This window comes from Pelobates fuscus, chromosome 5 (genome assembly GCF_036172605.1).
Source record: "Pelobates fuscus isolate aPelFus1 chromosome 5, aPelFus1.pri, whole genome shotgun sequence".
Lineage (NCBI taxonomy): Eukaryota > Metazoa > Chordata > Amphibia > Anura > Pelobatidae > Pelobates > Pelobates fuscus.
This window is the reverse complement of record NC_086321.1, coordinates 255230791-255254420: the sequence shown is the minus strand read 5'-3', so window position 1 is coordinate 255254420 and position 23630 is coordinate 255230791. Positions and strand designations below refer to the sequence as shown.

General features: G+C 38.7%; 1 protein-coding gene across 2 annotated transcripts in view; it reads left to right on the top strand.

Moving 5' to 3' along the window:
- The window catches only part of ADAMTSL1 (ADAMTS like 1), a 918974-nt gene that overhangs the window by 613793 nt on the left and 281551 nt on the right, over positions 1-23630 (top strand). For both annotated transcript variants that reach the window (XM_063455242.1, XM_063455243.1), the window contains one exon: positions 16573-16700. In XM_063455242.1, the coding sequence (XP_063311312.1) occupies positions 16573-16700 (128 nt within the window). The remainder of the gene's footprint in view (positions 1-16572; positions 16701-23630) is intronic.

The following is a 23630-nucleotide window of genomic DNA, read 5'->3' as shown; positions in this document are numbered from 1 at the left end:
CCTATGTTCTTTACAGCTAGGTTATTTACGGGAAGAAAAGCCCTTCGACAGTCAACTTATTTCATTCAGTGACACTTGTGAAAAGGCATCTTTTTGTACATCAGGCAAGAAGTTCTATGGTGAATCATGCAGCCTCGATAGTTCTCTAAACGATGTGTAAGAGTTCAGCATTGACACAGAGTCCTTGTTAATGAAGTGTCAGGAGCTGAAAAGATGGACCCTTGAAGAAAGTTGGTGGTGGCCGTGAGGGAGAGTTTCAAACCAGTATATCTATGTTCATTAATAACCCCACATAAGGCAGACATATCACCATTAGGGGTCTTTGTAAAATTTAAAGTACCCCAAAGGTGACAGAGGCAATTGAAGGGGACTGTGCAATTATAGCCAATATATGAATTTGTAAAAAGAGCAGAATATATGCCAGTAATAATAATTATAAAAAAACAGACTATACAAGTCTGTAACAGTTAATATTGATATGATTATGGTTAATTGCTTATCCAGCAAAAAAAAAAAGTATATTATTTTGAGTTTGGATAGAATGTTTATTTCCATTTGAGACAGGACTAAATTATTTCACTGTGGTGAAGTACTGGAGATTGGATAATTTATCTGCAATAAGCCGTAATCTTCACAAACAACAAAATTTTTCGTGACATGCCTAGTGCTGCAGTTTTATAATCTTGTAGCAGTAAAAGAGTTATGTGATTCTTCTAATTAAAATCTACCAAAGTCATTAATATTGCATATCAGTGACAAATTGGCTAATCATAACCCTGAAAAACATAACTTTGCATTTGTGCCAATATGTTTCATATTTTTGCCATTCATGTTTAATTGTCCCAGAATGGATAGTTATCTGCCAGGATTAGAAACTGAGCATTTATTGGCAGGTTACTGGAAAGGTCCATGGAACCCACATACTACTTGTTTAAGGGGATACTCTGAACATTAAAACAACTTTAGCTTATATAGGGGTACACCAAGCATCATAGCCACTACAGCCCTCTGTGATTGTTATTATATCAAGACTACCCTGGCCCTGATTCTGTTTTTGAAAACTCTTTTAATTGGGTTCCTGCCAAACACCGGGTCTTACTTGGGGCTGGTCTATGACATCCCCTTGTGCAGTGCTGTGATTCTGCCACTTATTCAATGGTTGAGAGTGTCAGCTGACCGCTCCCAGCCAATGAATGAGCATCAGTGCATTGAAATATGCACACAATTGACATTAGTCAGCGCTGAACTTTTTTGCTGCTGCCAGAGGTATATTTTTATATATTGGCTGGTTAGAGCAGTGATGACATCACTGCCTTAGACCTGGATATCCGAGGTTTGAATCCTGGTCAGACCACCTTACCAGTATGTGTCTTTGGACAAGACACCTGACGTTATATATATCTGCATACATTAAATCCTTATTGATTGTAAGCTTGGTCTATTCCCTTTCTACAATTGTAAAGCACTGTGGAACATGTTGGTGCTAATAATGGCGTTAATCTGTGTGACCAATGGGCAGGTCCTATCTTTAGGTACAATAATTATAGGTAATCCCCAATCCTAATGTAGATGGATGCAGCTGTCCACCTGCTCTATTTTAAATCATCACCAGAAATATATCAAACTAGAAAAAATGGAGGACATTATATTATTGTCTCTTCTATTCATTGTTGAGTGTGCTTCTGGACCCTTATATTTAAAGACTAATTTGCAACTCCATAATTAATTTGGTTAAATAGCTCTGGAATCATTCAGGAATGTACTTCTGAACTGTTCTAACCATATTTGAGTCATTTTGGCTGATTCAAATGGGATGTGACATGGTACACATAAAAATAAATTCAATGGCAGTTTTTCAACTACATACTATGGACGTTTTAAACTACGTAACAATGGCTGTTTTAGCTTGAAGGGACACTATAGTCACCAGAACAACTACAGCTTATTGAATTTGTTCTGGTGAGTAGAATCATTCCCTGCAGGCTTTTTACTGTAAACACTGTCTTTTCAGAGAAAATGCAGTGTTTACATTACAGCCTAGTGATAACTTCACTGGCCACTCCTCAGATGGCTGCTAGAGATCCTTCCTGGGTCATGGCTGCCTAAAATGCATCCAAACATTTAGTATCTCCTCCCTCTGCATGCAGACACTGAACTTTCCTCATAGCGATTCATTGATTCAATTCATTTCATGAGGAGATGCTGATTGGCCAGAGCTGTCTTTGAATTGTGCTGGCTCTGCCCCTGATCTGCCTCCTTGCCAGTCTCAGCCAATCCTATGGAGAAGCATTGTGGTTGGATCAGGCTACCACTTCTGATGATGTCAGCAGGCAGTGGGCAGGTCTAAAGGAAGCAGAGCCAGAGCTAGAAGCTCCATACTTGACTACAAGTACGATTTTAAATTTTCAGGGAGGCATGGTGCGGACCAGGGTGGCTAGATGGTGGTTTTAACCCTATAGGGTCAGGAATACATGTTTGTGTTCCTGACCCTATAGTGCTCATTTAAAGACAAAACCTCTGAGACAGAAGTTGTCTTACAGAATCCTTCAACACAATTAACTCTAAATCTGTAGGGCTTGGTGGGGATAGGCCACTACATTGTTCCAAAGCTGTGTAATGTAAAATCATTGTGGGGTATTGGTTGGAGGGGGCTGGCCTAGACTGGAGCCCTGAGTGGTGTCCCCCCAAAAAACCTGGGTCTGATTTTGGCACCATTTTATTATTCTTCCTATGTACAATGTAATACTGAGAGATAAATAATCTCCAATTTCATAATTTGTGTTAGTGTCATGTTAACACACCATATTTGGAGTTAATTACCACTTCACTGTGGTGTTGATCTGGGTGCAGAGTTAATACAGCATGGTATAGAGTTTGTAAATATAGGTTTTTTAATACTCTGAATCAGGCCTCCTGCTCATCTCTGTTTTGGGTCCTGTCCCACCTTCCAAACATTGTCCTCAGAAAGTATAGCACAAGTGCTTCATTGGACGTGCATGCACCCTGCATATAGAGCTGAAATAGTTTGGTCGGCCTACTTGACTGACAGGCGTTCATTCACTACATGCTCACCTGCCAATTCTTTAGGCAGATCCACTCTCTTTATAAGCACAGCCATCCCCTTTGGCTATTATTATTATTATTATCATTGCCATTTATATAGCGCCAACAGATTCCGTAGCGCTTTACAATATTTTGAGGGGGGGGATGTAACAATAAATAGGACAATTACAAGAAAACTTACAGGAACAATAGGTTGAAGAGGACCCTGCTCAAATGAGCTTACAGACTATAGGAGGTGGGGTATTAGAAACATTAGGACAGGAAATATCAAGTAGGAGTGAAGCAGAGCTGGAGGAGAGAGCAAAGCACTGTCCCATAGGAGAGAGCAAGAGACAGGTGTGTAAGGTAGAGATTACTCTGGGAGGCCATACGCTTTCCTGAAGAGGTGGGTTTTAAGTCCCTTCTTAAATGATTGAAGACTAGGGGAGAGTCTGATGGCAGTAGGCAAGCTATTCCAAAGGAGAGGAGCCGCCCGTGAAAGGTCCTGCAAGCGCGAGTTGGCCGTACGGGTGCGAGCAGCGGTCAGGAGGTGGTCACGGGCAGAGCGGAGGGTACGAGGAGGGGCATACCTATGGATCAGTGAAGAGATATAAGAGGGGCTGGAAGTGCTTTAAATGTAATGGTTAGCACTTTGAATTGACTCCTATAGGATACAGGGAGCCAATGTAAGGACTGGCAGAGGGGCGAGGTGTGAGAGGACCGACTAGAGAGGAAAATTGAGCTGCAGCATTCATTACAGACTGTAGCGGGGCAATGAGGCTTTTGGGGAGACCAATTAGGAGAGGGTTACAGTAATCCATGCGGGAAATTACTAGAGCAGTGACACGTTGCAGGACGGCAGGGGAGAGGTCTGGTGAGGAGAGGTATATCTGAATGTCATCAGCGTACAGGTGGTAGTGGAATCCAAAAGAGCTAGCGCCATTGTCACTTTTCACATCACTAGTTTGCCAATTTTACCCCACCTATTTGCTGTCCACTTCACAACTCACAAGTTTTGGGAGGTATGCTGCATTCATTCAAACATATGTCATAATGTGAATCAAAGAAAAAGTTAGGGTACAGGGTGCAATATTGGGCATTGCATAGGGTGCGGTTGTGGGCATAAGATAATATATGCGGAAGAAGCCAAAAATGTACCTGGACTGAGGCCCCTGGTCTTTTTGCCCTGTACTGATAACCTTTAAAAACAGTTAAAGACTTCTTTATAAAAACAAATTAGAAGCTACTAAATCTAATGAACTACCACCATAATTTATAATCTATATTGCAGAGAGATCTGCTGAATGCTTTTCTCTGAACATTTCATGACAAATCTGGAGTTTGGAGATTGTCCATGTTTGTATTAAAAACATCAGCAAGATTAAAACTCCCAGTTATGACACTATCAAAATTAAATATATATATCATCATTCTAGTAAAAAAGCAAGTCACTTTTTCATTTATGGTTTATTCATTAAAAGTGAAATTGTGGGGATGCAACATTTTGCTATTTCCTTCTGAAAGCTTAATAGATCCGTCTTAAGTGTGTAAACTTATTCATGTTCAAAATTAATGTATCATGCGTCACTTTATGATTCCTTTCTTGGAAGCTGAAAGGGTTAAAGCATGAAGACACCTTTAAGGCTGAATGGAAAGTTCTTATGATATCTGAAACAAAGTGTTGTGACCTCACATTGTGTTATGTGTAGCTAGGTTTTATATACCAAATGTGACTTTGAATCCTCATTACCTTTTGGCAACAGAGTTAATTTGCGTTCCTGGGTGCCTTATCTCCCATGAGAAAGATATGCAACAAAATCTGCTAACTATAGCAATTATATGACGTTTGGCCTGCTAGCCGAGCTTTATTGCACTGCTCCGGTATGAAGTATTTTTTATTACCTAGTTATGGTTCATAGATCTATAGAGCTTGTTTATAGCAATTCTCCCTATTAATGAAACCAAATATGCTTTTTTTTTTACTTCATGGACTGTATTCATAAGTGTTTGTGGGATCATAACATTGTACAAAGCTTATGTAACAGCCTGTAATAAGGCAATATGTCTTGTCAACGCTGACATTATCAGAAACCACTGAGAAATAATGTCCGTAATAGCTTTTAAGGGGAAGGTTATAGGATTTACTTTGTGGAAATTATTTTCGAGACTGGTTTTCAAATCTTAAAAAAAAACATCATAACTGGAACCTGAGGTGAAAAAAATGTGCCTCAAATGCAAGTCAAGTGAATTATTATGTGAAAGAAAATCCATCATTATTCACATCCTGCTCTTTTCTAATCCTCCATCTTGTTGACATATATTCTGATGGATATGGGTGTTAAAATGGTTTCTCTGTTCCGGGGCTGACAGAGAGAGTTTTTGGATTTGGTGTCTAGGCTTTTGATGTTATATCATGCAATGGGCATATATTTTGAGTGTTTTACATTGACATGTAAAGCTGATATTATAGATTTAGTGTCCGTGATCCATAGTCACGTGGCACCTATTAGGAGCACCTGGAGAAGGACCTGTGCTAAAGCATGTGTAGATTCTAGGTTCTGTAAATAACACTGATGGTATTGATGGCATATTGCATGTTGAAAAAAAAAATATATAAGATTTTGCTTTTGTGAACAGGCACAAGATATATAATAAATAACACATATAGTAAATATTCCTATCCATGGTTGATTTGTAGCAGAAACAATGGGGGAGATTTAATGTCTTTACTATTTCATCTAAATTTACGTGAATTTTTGGCGAATTTCCATCTGCTGGGTCTTTTCCACCCTAATCTCCATTTTTGACTAAGCGCCTTTTTTTTTATAGATGAAACAGATTTCTGAATCATTTTTCTAACAGAAGCGTGGCTGAATATTTCTGCTGCTATAAATTTGATGGTCTTTTTTCAGCAAAAACTGTTGCAATTTGCTATGCAGTAAATGGTCACTAATTACACCACTTTAATAAATATGATCAAAATATTGACTGAATTGAACCACCGGTTTTCATAACACTTTCAAAAATACCTGCAAATGTTTTTTCTTACCTTTAACGTATTACCGTGGCAGAAGAAATTTACTAGATGTGACTTTATATTCACTTACAATTGGTTTATAGTCGAAACTCCATCTGCCATGCCTAGTGTGTATAATGTAGTGTGATCACAAATCGTATCTTGATTACATGGTTAGTAAAGTGAATTCTTTATGTAAAATCAATTGTATGTGCATTGAAAATAGGGATAGTGGAACAGAGCTCCAGTCCCATGTTTTAAAATATGCCCAATCCTGCCAAAATCTAGATGTTCGTTTAATTTATTTATGAATTATGAAAGAGGCTGCTGCCTGTTAATGGCTTACAGTACTCGCTCAGTACTGTGCATGGAGGCTACTTTTCATGTTGCACTAACTGAAAACCACATGTGTGACATTCCACAGGGAGAGTCCGGTGGTCATGAAACAGCAGTAGGTTTCCTATCTGTAACACAAGTAGTCCATAATTGCTAATACAATGGAAATGGGACTTTAGCTTCTCTTATTAGGCCCATCAAATTATTCATCCCCAGGCACCTGAAATGCCCTGAGCTAGCACTGATGGAGAATATTATTCTTCTAAATAGTGGGTTATGTCCAGTAGCTATTATCTTTAGTAAAAACCTCCAATTAGAAATGCCTTTGTTAGTAATTTTGATGCTTAGTGGCCTGTATGAAACGTTCCAGTGCTATGATAGTCACTGGCACAAACCATCGGTCTGTTTGAAACTCTAGTCGGACTGAAGTCACAGTGGGTGGTACTGTAGTTCTGGAGGTCAGCCCAAGGTTAAGCGTATATTAGTTTCCTGGGAAGAAAGGGAAAAGTTGCATTTAAGCGATAACTGGGAGGTTGAATTGATTTGCAACTATTAATTTAATAGAAAAGCTTGATTTAATTCTATGTAGAAGGGTAATTTTTAACAATACAGAGATTGATTCAATACCTCGTTTTTTAGAAAGGGCTTTTAAACAGAAGATAAAAGGAGAGATGTTTATATAGCTTGTGCACATGAGGTAAGCTTGGTTATTGGGGTGCTTTACCAACAGGGGTCCTTGGCAAATAATCCTCATAATGAAACATGGCAAACACTTCTGGCGGTTATAGAAAAATAAGTGTTTAGTGAAAGGGGAGCATCCTGCAGAGTCTGAATGCCTCTCCAGCAAGGCTTTATGTCCTTGGAAGTACGGTGCTTAATATTTACACACAGACAGTGTAGTGCTGCTAAAAGCTTCTCTTTCAGGGAGTACATCAATCAGAGATCTACCAATGCGGAAGAACTTGGACACATTCTTAGTTATTTATGTAGCATTTTTTTTCTACATCGCTTTTATCCACCGAAAAGTCAAACATGTCTAAAAAGTATATATACATATGTGTGTGCATAGGGTTTTGTATATATTTCATATTTGAAAGAGATGAGATAATTCATGTTAAAGACACAGCTATCACACTGAAGCGGTTTGCCTCTCATCCTCTTCAGTCAGTGTGAGGCTTTCTGGCAGTGATGAGAATTGTAAGTCCAAATAAAGTTGCTTATCAATAAAATCTGATATGTTTTATTGTACTCTGGTGTACAAATCATATTAAAGGATTTGAATTTGGGAAATATCACAAATCAGCATTTTAAATCAGGGACACGTGTAAAAAGAAAAAAGAATGGTTTTAACTTGCAGTTGGTAAAAGTGAGGTTCTAGTTTACATTTTACATGTTATAGCACAGAATGTGTATTTTTTTAAAAAGATACTTTGGCCAGGCCCGTCTGGATATGTGTCTGCAGGGTGATTAGAATATAGAGAGAAGTAGAGTGAGAGAGGATGCAGTTAGTAGTAGGGTAGTAGTAGTGAGGTGAGTAAATTAATTAATGCGGGAGGGAACTTGTTGGAGAGATGCAGGGTATTCCCGTTATTCAGGACCCCGCGAGTCAGCCCTGGCACCCCGACACGCGCAGCGTCAGCCCGTGCCACATACTCAAACCAGGGTTGCCATCGCTCTGCGTGCTTCGTGTCATTCTCCATCAAGGACACCTGCATTGCCTCTGCTGACTGGATTTCCACAACCCTTTCTAACCACTGCTGTATCATAGGGGTCTTGTCCTGTTTCCAGTGGGCAGGTATTGTGGATTTGCCCGTGTTTAGGAGTTGACGGTAGATCGATTTTTTTTTGTATGTGGCCAGTGAAGATGGGGTTGCATGTAGGAGTACGTGTTCTGTCTCGAAGGGTGGTGTCTCCCCCAGTATCTCTGTGATCCTGGCGCTGACCGAGCCCCAGAATGGTGTTATTCGGGGACAATCCCACCATAGGTGTCTGATCATTCCTTTTGCCTCCCCACATTTCCAGCATGTGGTGGGTACTGTGTTGAACACCCTGTGTAGGTATTCCGGTGTTCTATACCAAGAGGAGAGGAGTTTGAAGTTGGTTTCCTGTTACCTGGTGCTTACTGAGCTTTTATGGACTAATGTCAGGATTTTCTCCCATAGTGCATCTGAGATGTTTTTCCCCATGATGTTTTCCCAGGTTCGTTTGAAAGGTATGGTTGCTCTCCAGTTTTTCAACGAGTAAATGTTGGTAGAGCAAGGAGACCGCCCCTTCAAGGTTAGTCCTGCGTTCTATAGGACTCCACGTACAGGTGGTCCTGTATGTTTAAACACGCTGCCGTTTTGCATAAAGGGCAATGTTTATCTTGAAAGGTTAAACATATCCATAGTGGCTGTCAAACTCTACGTGCCACAGCAGCTAAAATGAATATAATGCTTTCCTGTGGAGAAGCCTGGATGTGCATGCATCGCTCACTGCGCACGCACATCTACTATAACTGATGGTTGTCATTTTTACTGTACTGAAGCACTCAATCCCCCTCCCACAAGTTAGACACACTGACCTTAAAGAGAAGTAACCTAAATAAATATAGTTTCTGACTTTGGGGAGGTGGGGATGTTTCCTGTTAAAACATTATTTGTTACAGTGATTGAAATCATGTAAATTATCAACCCATGGCCTGGGTGTTAAAAAATGTTTTATCTCCGCTCAACCTCTGTCTGCAATTAATGAAGGCTCTCAAGGGATCAGTTTAGTCTAATGAGTCAGTCAGTTCACTCAATTGATAGTCACATTTCTGTATAATACAAACATGTGAATTTCAATGCTTTGTTCTCATGCAAGAAATAGGAATAATGATCGTTATGAGCTTTTCTTATTATAAGCAATAAAAACACTCAAAACATTGTTTGGAGTGAAAATACGAGACACCCAGACAATCCCGTAGGTCTAAGTGTTGAGTTCATTTAGTGCTGCGTAACATTCTCTTATTAATTTCTTGGCTGAAACAAATAATTGGATCCTCCTAGTGCTCTCCTTTTGCTTTACTCAGATCCCTGATCTCATTTCTCCTTGGCTCACATCTCAATTTCGTTAGTGATACAGAAAACACCAAATAGTTCATCAGTCTTTTTACTATATGGTTCACTTTGGGCTAATTATGCACACGTTAACATTTTACACTCTTTGACAGAATACCCCAGAAACAGACCAGAAAAATGTGACCTTCATAAAAAGGCATTTTTCAGACCTCTGAGTTTGAACGTGAACACTGATAAAACAGGCTGATCTTTATGGGGATCAGCTCCCAACAATTAAGTGGTTTGATGTTACACAGCTGTGGAGTTGGCAAATGGGGTAATTGAACTGCAATTATCTTGTTTTTAACAGCATTTGTGAGTGGGGTCAGAATTAAGTCATTTTTTTTATGTGGAACAAGAAATACATGACAAAAAAAACAACAAAGATAAGGCAGATCTTTATTTTAAGAGAAATATAAATAGTAGAATAGTATAGAGAGATTCAAATGAAGGGGTCATGATATATCACTTTTATAGCAATGTAGAACATGTGGCTAGCAGGCTTTACTGGGTTGGCTGTGCTCACTCATCTAAGCTTCCTGTACATCGAAAAAAAGCAATAAGCTGTGAATGGAACCTAGAGATATTCCTAAAAAATGACATTGTAAAGAGATGCACATGCCTAATGAGACATTGAACGAACGATCGGAGAGGTACAATATGTACCAGAGAAGTGCAGTGTATCAAAGGACAAAGGACTGAAGAATATGATCACTTTTGCCAGTAGCAAAGAGATCTGCCTATGGAAAAATGGAATTTAATTTTGTTTGCGACATAATTCATTCTTGTTGTTATTGTGTGGGTGGATGTTTTTCTGAAAAGTCACTTTTAGATTTAAGTTAGTAGCTGAATTGTGATGCTGGTTCGTGAGCATTATCTATGTGGTGGAGAGAGTTCAATGTGGAAAAGAGGCACTTATAGCCTAGCAACAATGTGCCAGTATTTTTGCTGTCAGGCTCATTTTGTATTATTACATATGGAATAACTGCAAGAGTATTCTATTATAGCCTGCAGTCTTTTTGCCGAAGAAAAGGCATGATGGCTTATGTAGGGCAAGAGTATGTGCCCATAAAGTCATGGCACCAATTCATGTAAACCTTTTCACTGATGCTCTAGGGAAATAAAGGCCATCCATAGCTGATCTTGGGTGGTATAAGTATGTTCATGTGTGCCCTCTCCAACAAATATTCATGGACTTTACAGGCTTTAATTTAGAACAGGAATATGAGAAATTGGGAACAGTTGTATGTAAAACCGGGTCAGTTGTAGCTGGTGTCCTCTCACTGGTTTGAACTAGAGGAGGTGGAAATGTTTATTATAAAATGGATAAAACATAGTGAGACCAGATGTCTCCATTAAGCAGTGTGTCCATATGAAGTGGATTCTTTAGCGCTAAATCAAAATTGTTGCTGCCCTGTGCAATACAGTTCGAAATTGTTATCTATTAAAGGGTACATTTTGACAGTTGAAGTGAAACGAGTAGCCTCTATATTTGTCCAGTGTGCTATCTGGAAAAAAAAAAACCTTCTTTTTATATTTTTATTCCTGATTATTGGAGCATGTCTGAAACCCCCTGCTGACCAGGAAAAAGCTCAGATGAAATTGTATATAAAAAACAGTACTTTAGGAGAACTGGCAAGGTGGAACCATCGCTGTACTCTGTGCATTGAAATTTAAAGATCCATGTTTGTGCCTCCACTAACCAAAGTGCTCTTCGTTGGTCAGTTTCTCTCCCACACATTTACGCCATTGTTTTTTTTATTCTCTTTGTCTTTGCATTGTCCAAGATTTATTGTGCAGAGAAATAATCACGACCCTTTAAGACAAACACTCCTGAATTCTGCTTCTCTACACAGCCTACTGATCAGATTTCTTTCCAAAACACTTTTATAAACTGGTCTGGTGAACAACAACACATTTTGGTAACATGTGCAGTTTTTGTCTTATCCCTTGATAGATCCTCTATGCCCGTGATAATAAAGCATTGTAGAAACCTCAGTGTGTCTAAATCTATTATCCTATTAAATCAAAAGAGAATGGAAATGTTCCAAAAGTCTTGCTATCCTAGAACCATGAGCTCACCCAGTTTTACTTAGGAATATACCTGATTTACAGTGAAACACTGCATGGTCCTTTTGATGTGCACTGCAGGCAAAGGCACTTTGTAAGTTATCTGGATGTGAGATGTATTCACCATTAATGGTTTCTTGGCATGGTCCCCGTTCTCCCAATCCATAAGACTTATTTATTACCTGCTAAGTTTGCAAACTTTGAATGCCGCCTAGCAGACATGTCTATAACCATCTGACGGTTTTCGCATGATAAAGCCATTTAACATTTTATGTAGTACGTATCTGTAGACAAGGCAACATATTTATTGTGTTTTGGTTGTAAAAACTGTTAAAGCTCTACACATGGTGTATTTTATATATCTTTGGTGCTATCAGTGTGTGATTGATTAATTATTTTGTATTACCGTGTCTTTATCCGAGTAATAAACTGTCTTTGGCATTATGCACAAAACAAGTTAGAATAACATTTGAATGGATAATTACTGTAGGTGGTCTTGTTTCCTATGACTAATTGTGAAAACTCCCTTTTACTGTCAGTGTTTTCTGATAAGAAAGCTGCTATTTGCCATACAAAAGATTATGGGTTTTTGTTCAAAAGGAGAAATTTTCTAAAGGTATACAAAAGCACTATAAAATAATGAATTGTATAATGGGTTTGATTTGGTTTAAAGTTTTAAGATTTACATTTAAAGGCAGTATATTTAAAAATGCCACCACATTACATAATAGCTAAAGTACTATAGTGCATTACTTGGTATTTGAAAACCTGAATTAGCTCTGTTGTAGACGTGTGCATTCATTTTTGCAGGAATACGATTTCATCTGAAAATTCGGGTCTTTTCGTATTCCTTTACTAATACGTAAAAAAGGCCTTATAAACAAAATCTAAACAAAACAAAAGGGCAAATGCCGAATGCATCACCTTTTAGTTTCGTTCACTTAATAGACTCTGCAAAGGAATTAAGCCCCACAGCACAGAGAAAATAACACTGCGCATGCTCAAATAAAAAAACAAAAACAAGGAGGGAGTCGGCAGCACTGCCAACTCCTTCCTTGTAATAATATTAATTCCTACGCCCCCTCCTCCCCCATAAAAACCTATGGGGATCACTATGACCCCCATATTAGTAAAAGGGAGGTTAAATCCTCCCGCATGCCCCTACTCGTGGCATGTCTCCTAGATAAATTTAAAAGTACTAGTGGCTGCCCAGTCACTAGTGCAATAAGGGGGGGCCTGGCACAGGTCCCCTCATTCCCCTAAGGGGGGGAACAGAATATAACTAAAATGGGAGGGTATTAACGGGGGGGCTATTAATATAAATGGACCTAATGTCCCCCCTGGTCCCCACCCAAGAGCGGTGGGTGGGGACTTTAATTAATTAATTAATTAAAAGGGGTACCTAATGTCCCCCCTGGTCCCCACCCATGAGCAGTGGGTGGGGACCCTAAATAAATAAATAATGGGGTGGACCTGATGTCCCCTCTGGTCCCCACCATGAGGAGTCCCCACCCATGAGCGGCAGGTGGGACCCTAATTAATTAAAGGGGGGCCTGATGTCCCTTATGGTCCCCACCCATGAGTGGCAGGTGGGGACCCTAAATAAATAAATGATGGTGGACCTAATGTACCCCCAGGTCCCCACCTATGAGCGACAGGTGGGAACCACATAAAATAAAAAAGTGACTAGGGGTACCCAAGCCCCTAGTCACTTCTCCCCCTAATAAAAAAGACCCTACCTACCCTCCTCACCCTAATAATAGTGAGGGGGGGGCTGTAAAATTTAATTTCATACTTACCATTCGATGTCTTCTTTCTATTTTTCTTTTTTTTTCTTCAGCCCCAAAAAAGGCCAAATAAAAATCCATAATACCGGTCGCAACTGTTAAAATAAAATAAAAAACAGAGCGCAAAAAAAATACATTGAAAAAATAAACCCGACAGTAAAAAAGTAATCCTTCTTCACCCATTGAGGGCACGGCACAGAATGAGCTCTGCAGGGTTGGGAAAGGCTTATAAAGCATTCCCCTGCCCTGCAATTAGGCTCAGAGCGCTCTGATGCCAAACAATCAGAGTGCTCTGACAGGTAAATGAAGAGACTGACCAGTAAGTCTCTACATTCACGTGTCACAGCACTCTGATTAGTTGGCTTGAAATCCAACCAATCAGAGTGTTCTGTGTCATTTTACACAGTGTGGAAGTTTTTTTCCCATGCTGTGTAATTTGACTCATAACACTGTGATTGGTTGCTTTCAATTTGAGTAGGGTAGGATTATAGCGGGAGGTCATAGTGACCCCCATACTGATTTATATTTAATTTAAAATGACATAAATCTATCTTGCATAGAAGTGTATAGAAGAGTACAGTAAGAGTTTGTGTAAAAAGTAGCTATTTATATCAGTAGCACAGCCTTATTGTGTTACTGATCTAAATAGATATGTCTTCATATTGCAACATTGTTATAGTTTTTGCTTTAACTATTGGCTACACATACTCTTACTGTAGCACTCTATCACTTCTAAATAAGATACTGATTTTTATATTCAGTTTTAAATGACAGCGAACAGCCACCTTCATAGTGACGACCATAGGTTTTAATTGAGGGATGGCGGGGTAGGAATGGTTATTTATTACAAGGAGGGAGCTGCCGGCTCTCTCCTTGCTTTTTTTTTTTTGCGTCCTAATGGACAAAAACAAATTATTTTTTAACGAATTTTGTTTGAAAACAAATTATTTGCGGACGAAATTCGTGATTGACAAATTATATTTTGATTTAGTATGAAATCATTCGTACAAAACGAACATTTCACTGGTGCACAAGTCTACTCTGTTGTAGATGAGTGGTTCTTAATGACTAGGTTAAGATGCAAATTGTGTCCCCATGCTATTTTTTATTTGGGTTCACAGAGGTTGGGGCAGGCATATCATTCTCACCAGGCCCCAAGCAAATGCCCACAACAATGTTTCCTTTCAGAGCTATGCCTTCCCCACTGTAATGTAAGAAACACTAATACTGGGAAGAGTTTAATAATGATGTTTTGCATAATGTATTTAATTATTTTACACTTACATTTTGTACTATTTTAAATGAATGCCTTGTTTGTGATTTGGATACCCACATAAAAATGTCAAGAAAGATTTTTTTAGGTGAACATTTTTTTAAGTTTTTTTTCGGTTGACAATACTTCCAGCAAAGGTGCTTGCATTGTTTGCATTAACATCACATAGGTGTAGAGACGTGCACAATTACTGTAACATGATACATATTATATGTGTGGCAGTATACCCCTGGATTACTGCCACTACTGTAGAAGCCCCAAAGTGATTAAGCTCTCCTACATAAAGTATCACTGTCTCACCCAAAAACTAACCAAGACTTAGTGAATGGTGAATAAGAGCTGTTTTTATTGAGCATGGGGTCTTCATTCAGTACAATACAAGCCCGCCCAGGCCCCTCTGTATTTGAGAGATAATTGAGTCAGCTCTCAGTTAAACTAATTATATCCTGGATACAGACCGCGCCATACAGAAACCACTCAATAACACAAATTACATCACAGAGCACCATCAGATGTCATACATACCCGGAAGTCTCTCTTTGGAGCGCCCATTCTATCCAAAAAGTGCCTGGTTCGGATGTGGCTAGCCCGAATTAGATAGAAGTCCAAAGTTCAGCAGGACGCATCTAGCCACCTATCCAGTGCACTGTTCCAGAGTGCTGGGTAGAGTTCCCCTGTCACCTAAAACACAGCGCTTTTCATGGGTACATGTCCTTGGTGTCAATCGATGCCTCTCGACCCCCTCTGTTAACCCTCCAAAAACGCCCTGATGGTCCTGGGAACGAGAGCACTCTGATTGAAGATTTTGTAGACTGCGGAGTCACCGCGATCCGCTTTCGAGTTCCAGAAAAGTTTAGGATTGCTCTCGATCAGGTTCCCTGCATTCAGTGGACCCATGATGGATGAAAGGTGACTCAGAGATGGAAAGAAGGAGGCACTGGGCTGGAAGGCACGACCTGGAGGGTTAGTTCATAGTGGTAACAGTCTTTTGAGAGAGGGGTGGTGGTTTGGGGAGACATATACCCAGCAAGGTGACCAGAGGGTCCATCACAATTTGAAAATAACAGTAGATTAAGGGGATTCTATAGTGTAAGGAAAACAAATCTTTATTCCTAACACTATTGTGCCCTCTGACCCCTTATCTCTCGCAGTTCCCCTTCAGCATATAAACGGTTAAGAAACCATTTAGTCACTTAGACAATTCCAGCACCAATGTTCCTTTGGTGCTGGGTTAGCACGCCTCCAACTCCAACACTATAGGCACCTAGACCACTTCATCTCATTGAAGTGGTCTGGGTGCCTATAGTGTCACTCTAATAAATTAAATCTCTCATTATTGGGAGGTATGCATTCTGCAGGGGAGGTGGGCCATAATGTGTTGGGAGAGAGATGTGCTGAGAGCAAGCCCAATTATAAATGGGGCAGTCCTGCCCAGAAAGGCAAAATGACAGCTTGGTGTGAATGCTTACCAGGCTGACTGTCTGACCTCCTTGACTAGCCTAATTTAAGACAGTACATATTCAGAGTATGTCTGATGCCCTCTGCGCTGAATACCCTAAGTGCACAAGTTCTTTCCATGGTGCATTCCCACTTTATGGGAACTTGGCCTTTTGTGTCTCCATAAATGAGATATTAGATAGCAAAGTCCGAACAGTTCACAGGAGACTGAAACCAGGACTGTGCATAGCCTAATTTCGGACATTGGAGAGGTGCATATTTCTCAAATACCTAGAATGTCATACAAAACCAAAAATAACAGTTTATGCTTCTTATTATTGTAGAAATTAAATAAAGGGTTGTGTAACTGTTGCTGGCACCAACTAAAAGTTTTGAAAAAATAAATACTGCATGAGATTTGGCACGTACAATAATAAATTGACGGAAAAAATACTTTTAATGGAAGGTACACTGTTTTATTATTTTAAGAATTTATTGTGTTTATTTAGAAACTGATCTTCTTCCCTTTAGAGCTCTCGGACTGCTCGGTCTGAGGAAGATCGAGACACCTTGTGGGATGCCTGGGGGCCATGGAGTGAGTGCTCCCGGACTTGTGGTGGAGGAGCTTCATATTCTCTAAGACGGTGTCTAAGCAGCAAGTAAGTTTGAAAAATATAAATTCTAATGATAATTTGTGACTCTTACATAATTTGTGAAAGCTATACATTTTTGTTCTGTAAAACACCTTCCATTACGAAATGATATTTTTGGCCTAGATATTGTAATATATTAGTATGGTTTTAGGGAAACCTTCACTTATCTGGAAATTCAATGGGACATTAAAATTCATAACCTTTTTGAACTGATTCACCATTTTATTTTTAATTGACATAAATCATTTGCCAATTTCCATCACAATTCAGTTATGTCCAGACACAGGCAGAGCACACAAATGAGAAAGAGTTAGATATAAATATTGTTTAATTTCTCCTCTTTTCTGTGCACTTTCTGTATGCTGACAGCCAGGTGCAAAGGACAATCTGTATGACAATGATTGACAGGGAGCTAAGATGAAGGCACCCAGTTGGAAGTTTAAGCAGTGTGGATTTCTACATTTAATTCAGTTTTTCCTACCGCCACACAAGTGACAGTTCTCCATTAATGTGTAATGTACATTTGATGGCAGCTCAAAGTACCCAAAACTAATAGTTGCATGACACCATTCTTCCATGAGTAGTAGTTATAATTATTTTGTTACCATTACTGGCAAACTGATTACTTTAAAGTGATTTTTGAGGAAAAATGAATGTAACTGGCAAGTCGATTCTCACAATGCATGTGATACTTTGTTACTCTGAGTAATCCCGCTGTTACCAGCTATGGTTAGAATCCTGAACACACTGAAACAATAGGTTATCAAGTCCATATTTGCATTCTTAAACTGTATTTTTAATATTAAACTCCTGATCATATAGAATGCACTGTACAGTGAATAGACTCCGGAGTCTCATTAAACATGCTAATTAAAGTCGGGCATACAATAGTCATTAGTGTAAACTGGGGTGTATGTTCCTGAAATGTTACTGTCTTTATCTTTCAATATCATTGCTGACATGTCAATTAACTGGCTCACAAAGCCTAATGCAGCAAAGGAGTTATCAATCATAAATAAATCATTCAATCAATCGTAAAAGAAAGGCCTCTATACGAATGTATGAAGTATGAAGACAACTAGAACAAGTAAAATGGTATATAAGAAAAATAAAAAAAAACAATAATTCCAGCACTCAACCAATCCTTAGTGAAAGTGCCTTGCCTGGATGCTCTCCACGTAAAGTTAATATAGAAGAAATTAAATGTTGCACTCACAGGTCTTATCAGTTGTTAAAAAAAAGATGCTGTGGTTCAATCTGTGAACCTCAATACATATTGGTGTCTGATCAACGTTTGAATTGGTTTGTTGGAATTTTGATCAGATACCAATATCTAATGTGGTTCACATATAACAACACAGTACCTGTTTATGTTTAACCACTGACTAGACCTGATGTATACTATACTATACTATATTATATTACATTATAGTACAGTTTGGTAGCTTATATATGTGTGTGTATGTGTATGTATATATATATATATATATATACAAAATATAATATAGTATAGTACTATAGTACTCTGTGTCTTTGACAGATTACATTTTGATTCTGAATCTAGTTTCTAATGCCTGGTTATAGTCATCTCCACTATCTGGAATATCTATATTTATGGGACGTGTAGAAATAGCCTGTATGCACATGGCCAGTTCTTCTATGTGAGATCTGGCAGTTCTCCCCACTTCAGTTAGTATAAGCCACATAGAACTTGATACTATGGAGAGAGTGGTAGCTGACCTTCGTGTAAGAAGCACACAGCGTTCTCTATGGAGCCTGTAAGATCTTAACTTCAACTCCTGTGCTTTGAATTAGTCAAATGATGTAACAAGAAATAGTTTGCAAAGACCATGGAAAAAAAGATGGGTTTTTTTCTGCGAAAGTCTTTTTTTTTTTTTTCTTTAACAAAGCAATGTGTTGAAGTACATTAACCATGCACCTTTCTCAATGGATAAGCATATGCTTCCAAACTAGTCATGAAAATCATCTCTGGATGCTGGTTTGCAGTTACAGGTCACTGATGCTTGTAGGATGGCCAACAGCCGACAGTCTGACACTGAGAATATGGCCGTGCTGATGAAGCAGGACTTTTGTTAAGGAAATGTGTCCTCTCTTGAACTTTTTTTTAACATTGTGAAAAATTATGTGTTTTTCTTGGGCATCATGTTTTTCAAGTACATTGCAAGCTGGGAAAATAAATGTAAAGGGCAATACTGAATGGAATAGTAAAATACCTAGCTAAAAAATAATTGGAAATATAGGTTGCTAGGACTGTTTACGTACTAATCAACACATGGAAGGAAATGCTTGAGTGAATATCAGTGCGTAAATCAAATGTTCACTGAGAGCACAACGGATTACTTCATAACTCATCAACTATTACTAAGCTACAACATTTCACTTTTACAAGACGGAAATGTAATTAGAGTAATATGCTATTCAGGGCTCTGTATATTTTCTTCCTTCAAGTTATTAATAAATAGCAGTCGTGAGTTTGCATAAGATCACCATATTAAATACTTGAAAACCCCTGACCAGATTCCAAACATAAATTCTAGATACAAAATACCTCCATAATATATACTGAACAGACTCTCTATTTACAAAAATAACTTTATCTCAGCAAAGTTATTAATATTAGCACTTATGAAGTTCCAACATAAACAGCAGTGCTGTACAACCGAGGAAAAAGACAGTACAATATACACAGAGCAATTAAAAATGGAGACGATATCTAGTCACTGAAGCTCTTTCATGCACAGTACTTAGCTAAATGGCTAGACGGCCTGTAAGCTGTTTATAAAGCCCAACAAGTTGTACAGTACGTATTCTTAATCACAATTAGGTAGCCTGTAATAGGCTCGGAGATTCAACTGGTGCACTCAGTGTATCACCAGTACTCAAGGAAACAATTCTTTATGAGTATGGCAGAGTGTCATATTTGTATAATAGGCCCTTTAACAATGGATAGACGGCACATGCACCACCTGTTTCTGGCTCCTTAGTTTGATGCTGAGAGTTGAGTTTTCTCAGTGTCATGTGATGCACTAGGCCTCAGCCTTTAAAAGACCTGGCCACATTCTTGTGATACTTACCTGTAAAGTGTTGTGCTCGTTTTTACTCTGGCTTGCTTGCTATTCTGTTATCCATTGTGCTGACCCCACTTTATTTACTGACCATCTCTGAATGCTGCCCGTCCTAATATTGGCTTGTCTGAATTACCTGCTCTCTGGAATTCTGATCTCTGCTTGTCTTAGTTGTGTTATCAGTTTACACCTTTCAGTGTATTTCTTTCATGTTAAGCCCAGCCATTCTAAGGTCTGATAATACTTTCTTCTATCTCTGTCTACATCTGCCATTAGGAATCCACTTGTTGACTTCAGGTTGCCTAATAACGGGGATAACACCTTAAATCAACACTCTAAAGCACTTTAGCTTACTGTAAAGCTTTATTTGTGAAGAGTGTGTCCTCTGTTTCATTTTACAACAAGTGCAGATTTCAAAAAAGTTATAAATGATCCTTGTTACACTCTCTGGCTGTCAATCAGACTACAGGTAATGTTACTTCCTGGTTTGGTTAGCTCTGCCTTGCAAAAACTTCTCATTGAGCTGCATTGTGAAGTCTGTGATTGGACAGCCATAGAAAGTCTGGGTTAGAAGGGAGGGCTAGGCTAGCAAATGCTGCAGACAAGACAGCAAGCTGTTTTTATATCTACCTCTAATTAAAATTATGATTTTTGATTGTGGAGTGTCCCTTTAAGATACTCCAATACCCAAAAAGGCTTTATTAAGATTAGGTTGTTTTGAGAGTAGAAAATCACTTTTAGCTGTTTAAACAAAGAATTATTTATCAATACGAAGTTCAAATGAGAGGTTGTGACCTGTTCATATAACTACATATTTATAGAAGCTGAGTCCAAGTTATAATTTGACTTTGGGGTCTTTTCTGTAAAAATCAAGTTGCCATGACTTGATAAATGAGTTCAACGTTGAAAAAAGGAGCCAAATAAGAAAAAGAAAACAGCAATATTTCAGCCAAAAATATCTTGTGAAAGCATATGACATAATTGTGAGGCATTGTAGCATTTACTTTTCCATTTATATAGAAGCATAACCTGAATGTTGTAGATAGTTTTAGTTTTAACAGTTTCAGTTGTGGTTTTTTTCGAAGGAATTTTGAAGGAATTAATTGTGTTCACATTGTCCATAAAAACTCTCTGCAAATGTTATCTGGTTAGTGCTTAGGGTAGGTACGTACTACTCAACTATAAAATGTTGACTTAAATGTTTACCATAAATGATCACTAAAAAGGTATAGCTGAAAATGTAAGCATACACCCGGGGAGAAGGGTTTTCCTTACTATTTTAGCAGTTTATAGATATTACAGCAAAAACAGAGAATAAAATAACTCTTAGAATTGGCAAAAGCTTAGAGAAACTAAATAGCTCACCCTTTGGTTAGTCTTACTTTAGGTCTCAAAAAAATGTTTTTGCTCACTTGTACCACTACAGAGAAAACCTAAACCATTTACATATCAGACTAATCCCACCCATGAGTGCAGTCCAGAACCAATAAACTAGTCCGAATTACATTATTATAATAAAAACCAAAGAAGAAAAAGTTACCTGCGCTCTTTCCTTAATCCCTATGTATATTTAGACAAATGGAGGTCATTTAGTTGCTCCAATGGCCATTGGAGGGAATGCCCGCCTGCCAACGTCAAGGCAGACCCCCCTAAGCGGGTCCTAACACTGACCCTTCAGCCTGCTTCCTTGAGCTTCTGGCAAAGATATCTCTAATGAGACAGAGAGGGGTATTTTTTATATACACCCCTATACTTATTAACCCTTAATAGGGAACACATGGGATGGGCGGCAGCATTGTAACCAGGCTGTGTGATACAAAGTAAATACAAATACAAAAAGAGAAGTCCTGCGCTCACTCCCATCACTACTGGGCGGCAGCAATGACTACAGTACACATCAGCCCCAATATATAGTAAAAACCAAAGAAGAAAAAGTTACCTGCGCTCTTTCCTTAATCCCTATGTATATTTAGACAAATGGAGGTCATTTAGTTGCTCCAATGGCCATTGGAGGGAATGCCCGCCTGCCAACGTCAAGGCAGACCCCCCTAAGCGGGTCCTAACACTGACCCTTCAGCCTGCTTCCTTGAGCTTCTGGCAAAGATTTCTCTAATGAGACAGAGAGGGGTATTTTTTATATACACTCCTATACTTATTAACCCTTAATAGGGAACACATGGGATGGGCGGCAGCATTGTAACCAGGCTGTGTGATACAAAGTAAATACAAATACAAAAAGAGAAGTCCTGCGCTCACTCCCATCACTACTGCCGCCCATCCCATGTGTTCCCTATTAAGGGTTAATAAGTATAGGGGTGTATATAAAAAATACCCCTCTCTGTCTCATTAGAGATATCTTTGCCAGAAGCTCAAGGAAGCAGGCTGAAGGGTCAGTGTTAGGACCCGCTTAGGGGGGTCTGCCTTGACGTTGGCAGGCGGGCATTCCCTCCAATGGCCATTGGAGCAACTAAATGACCTCCATTTGTCTAAATATACATAGGGATTAAGGAAAGAGCGCAGGTAACTTTTTCTTCTTTGGTTTTTACTATATATTGGGGCTGATGTGTACTGTAGTCATTGCTGCCGCCCAGTAGTGATGGGAGTGAGCGCAGGACTTCTCTTTTTGTATTTACATTATTATAATAGATTAGAGACCTGGAAAAATTCTATAGGGGTTTAGTCAATTTTGGTGTCCAGCCTGTTACTTAAAAAGTTTAATCTTTACGTTTACATCTATTAAGATTGCGCAGATGTAAGATGTTACATTTTCTACATTCTTCTCAAACTTTAAAATATTTGTAATGAGAATTTTGTCTGAGCACAGTAAACAATGTCACTAGACATATTGGGGGAAAGATATGGCTGTCAAGTTTCTTTTTAATCTTTACCCCCACCTACCATATATTGGGGGGGGGGGGGGGAAGGGGTTTGGGAAGGAACAATGGCAGGTCTTGCTCTCTATTATTGTATTAAATTGCCCCGGTCAAATGATGGATATTATTAGCATTCGCTCCTCAGTCCAACTATCTCACACTCTGCCACCACCTCAGCTGCTGCCGAACTACAACCCCAGAGATCCTTTGACCTATTTCATTCAATGAATACAGGGAGTTATAGATCACTTCTTCATTTAACCTCTTTGGTTGACCATGGGAGATTAGGTATAGACCACTGGCAAGTCCCTTCTTAGTACAGTATTAAATACCCCATGATTGATTAGGGGATGGGATTATTGGTGACTGGCCAGCTATATCTGTAGGGGAAGAAAAGAAAAAAAAAACATTTTCATGCCATTTTCAACTTCCCCATAGTAAGATACATTTCCAGGAAAAGAAAGAATCACGTTTAAATATGGAACAGTTTAGCAGAAAACTTACCTTGAAATTATAATTTCATGTTAAATTGAAAAAGAGAAATAAAATCCTTGTAAATGTTTATTATGGATATTTTTCTCATTGAGAAATATCTAGATTCCTGACATTGGAGAGTCCCCCACCAGTAGGCAGAAAAAAGCCCATAAATGTCAAAGTTTGGCATAAACTGATCAATATATGCATGGACTAAAAAATAACATGCTAAATAGCCCAGGCATCTTTATTAATAGCTGCATATAGGGGAGTGGGTTAATTAGTCTTTTGACCATTTGCAAATGATTGCCCTTTTGAAACACCCATTTTATATTTTTAGATCAATTGGGAATATAGTTAAGACTATATGTTGGCACTAGCAGATCTAATTAATATATAACAACTTGAGTTCATATATAAATCTATGATTTACATAAATTAATTAAACATGTTTTCCTGACCCTATAGTGTTAAACCCACCATTTTGGTGGCTTGCCCCCCCC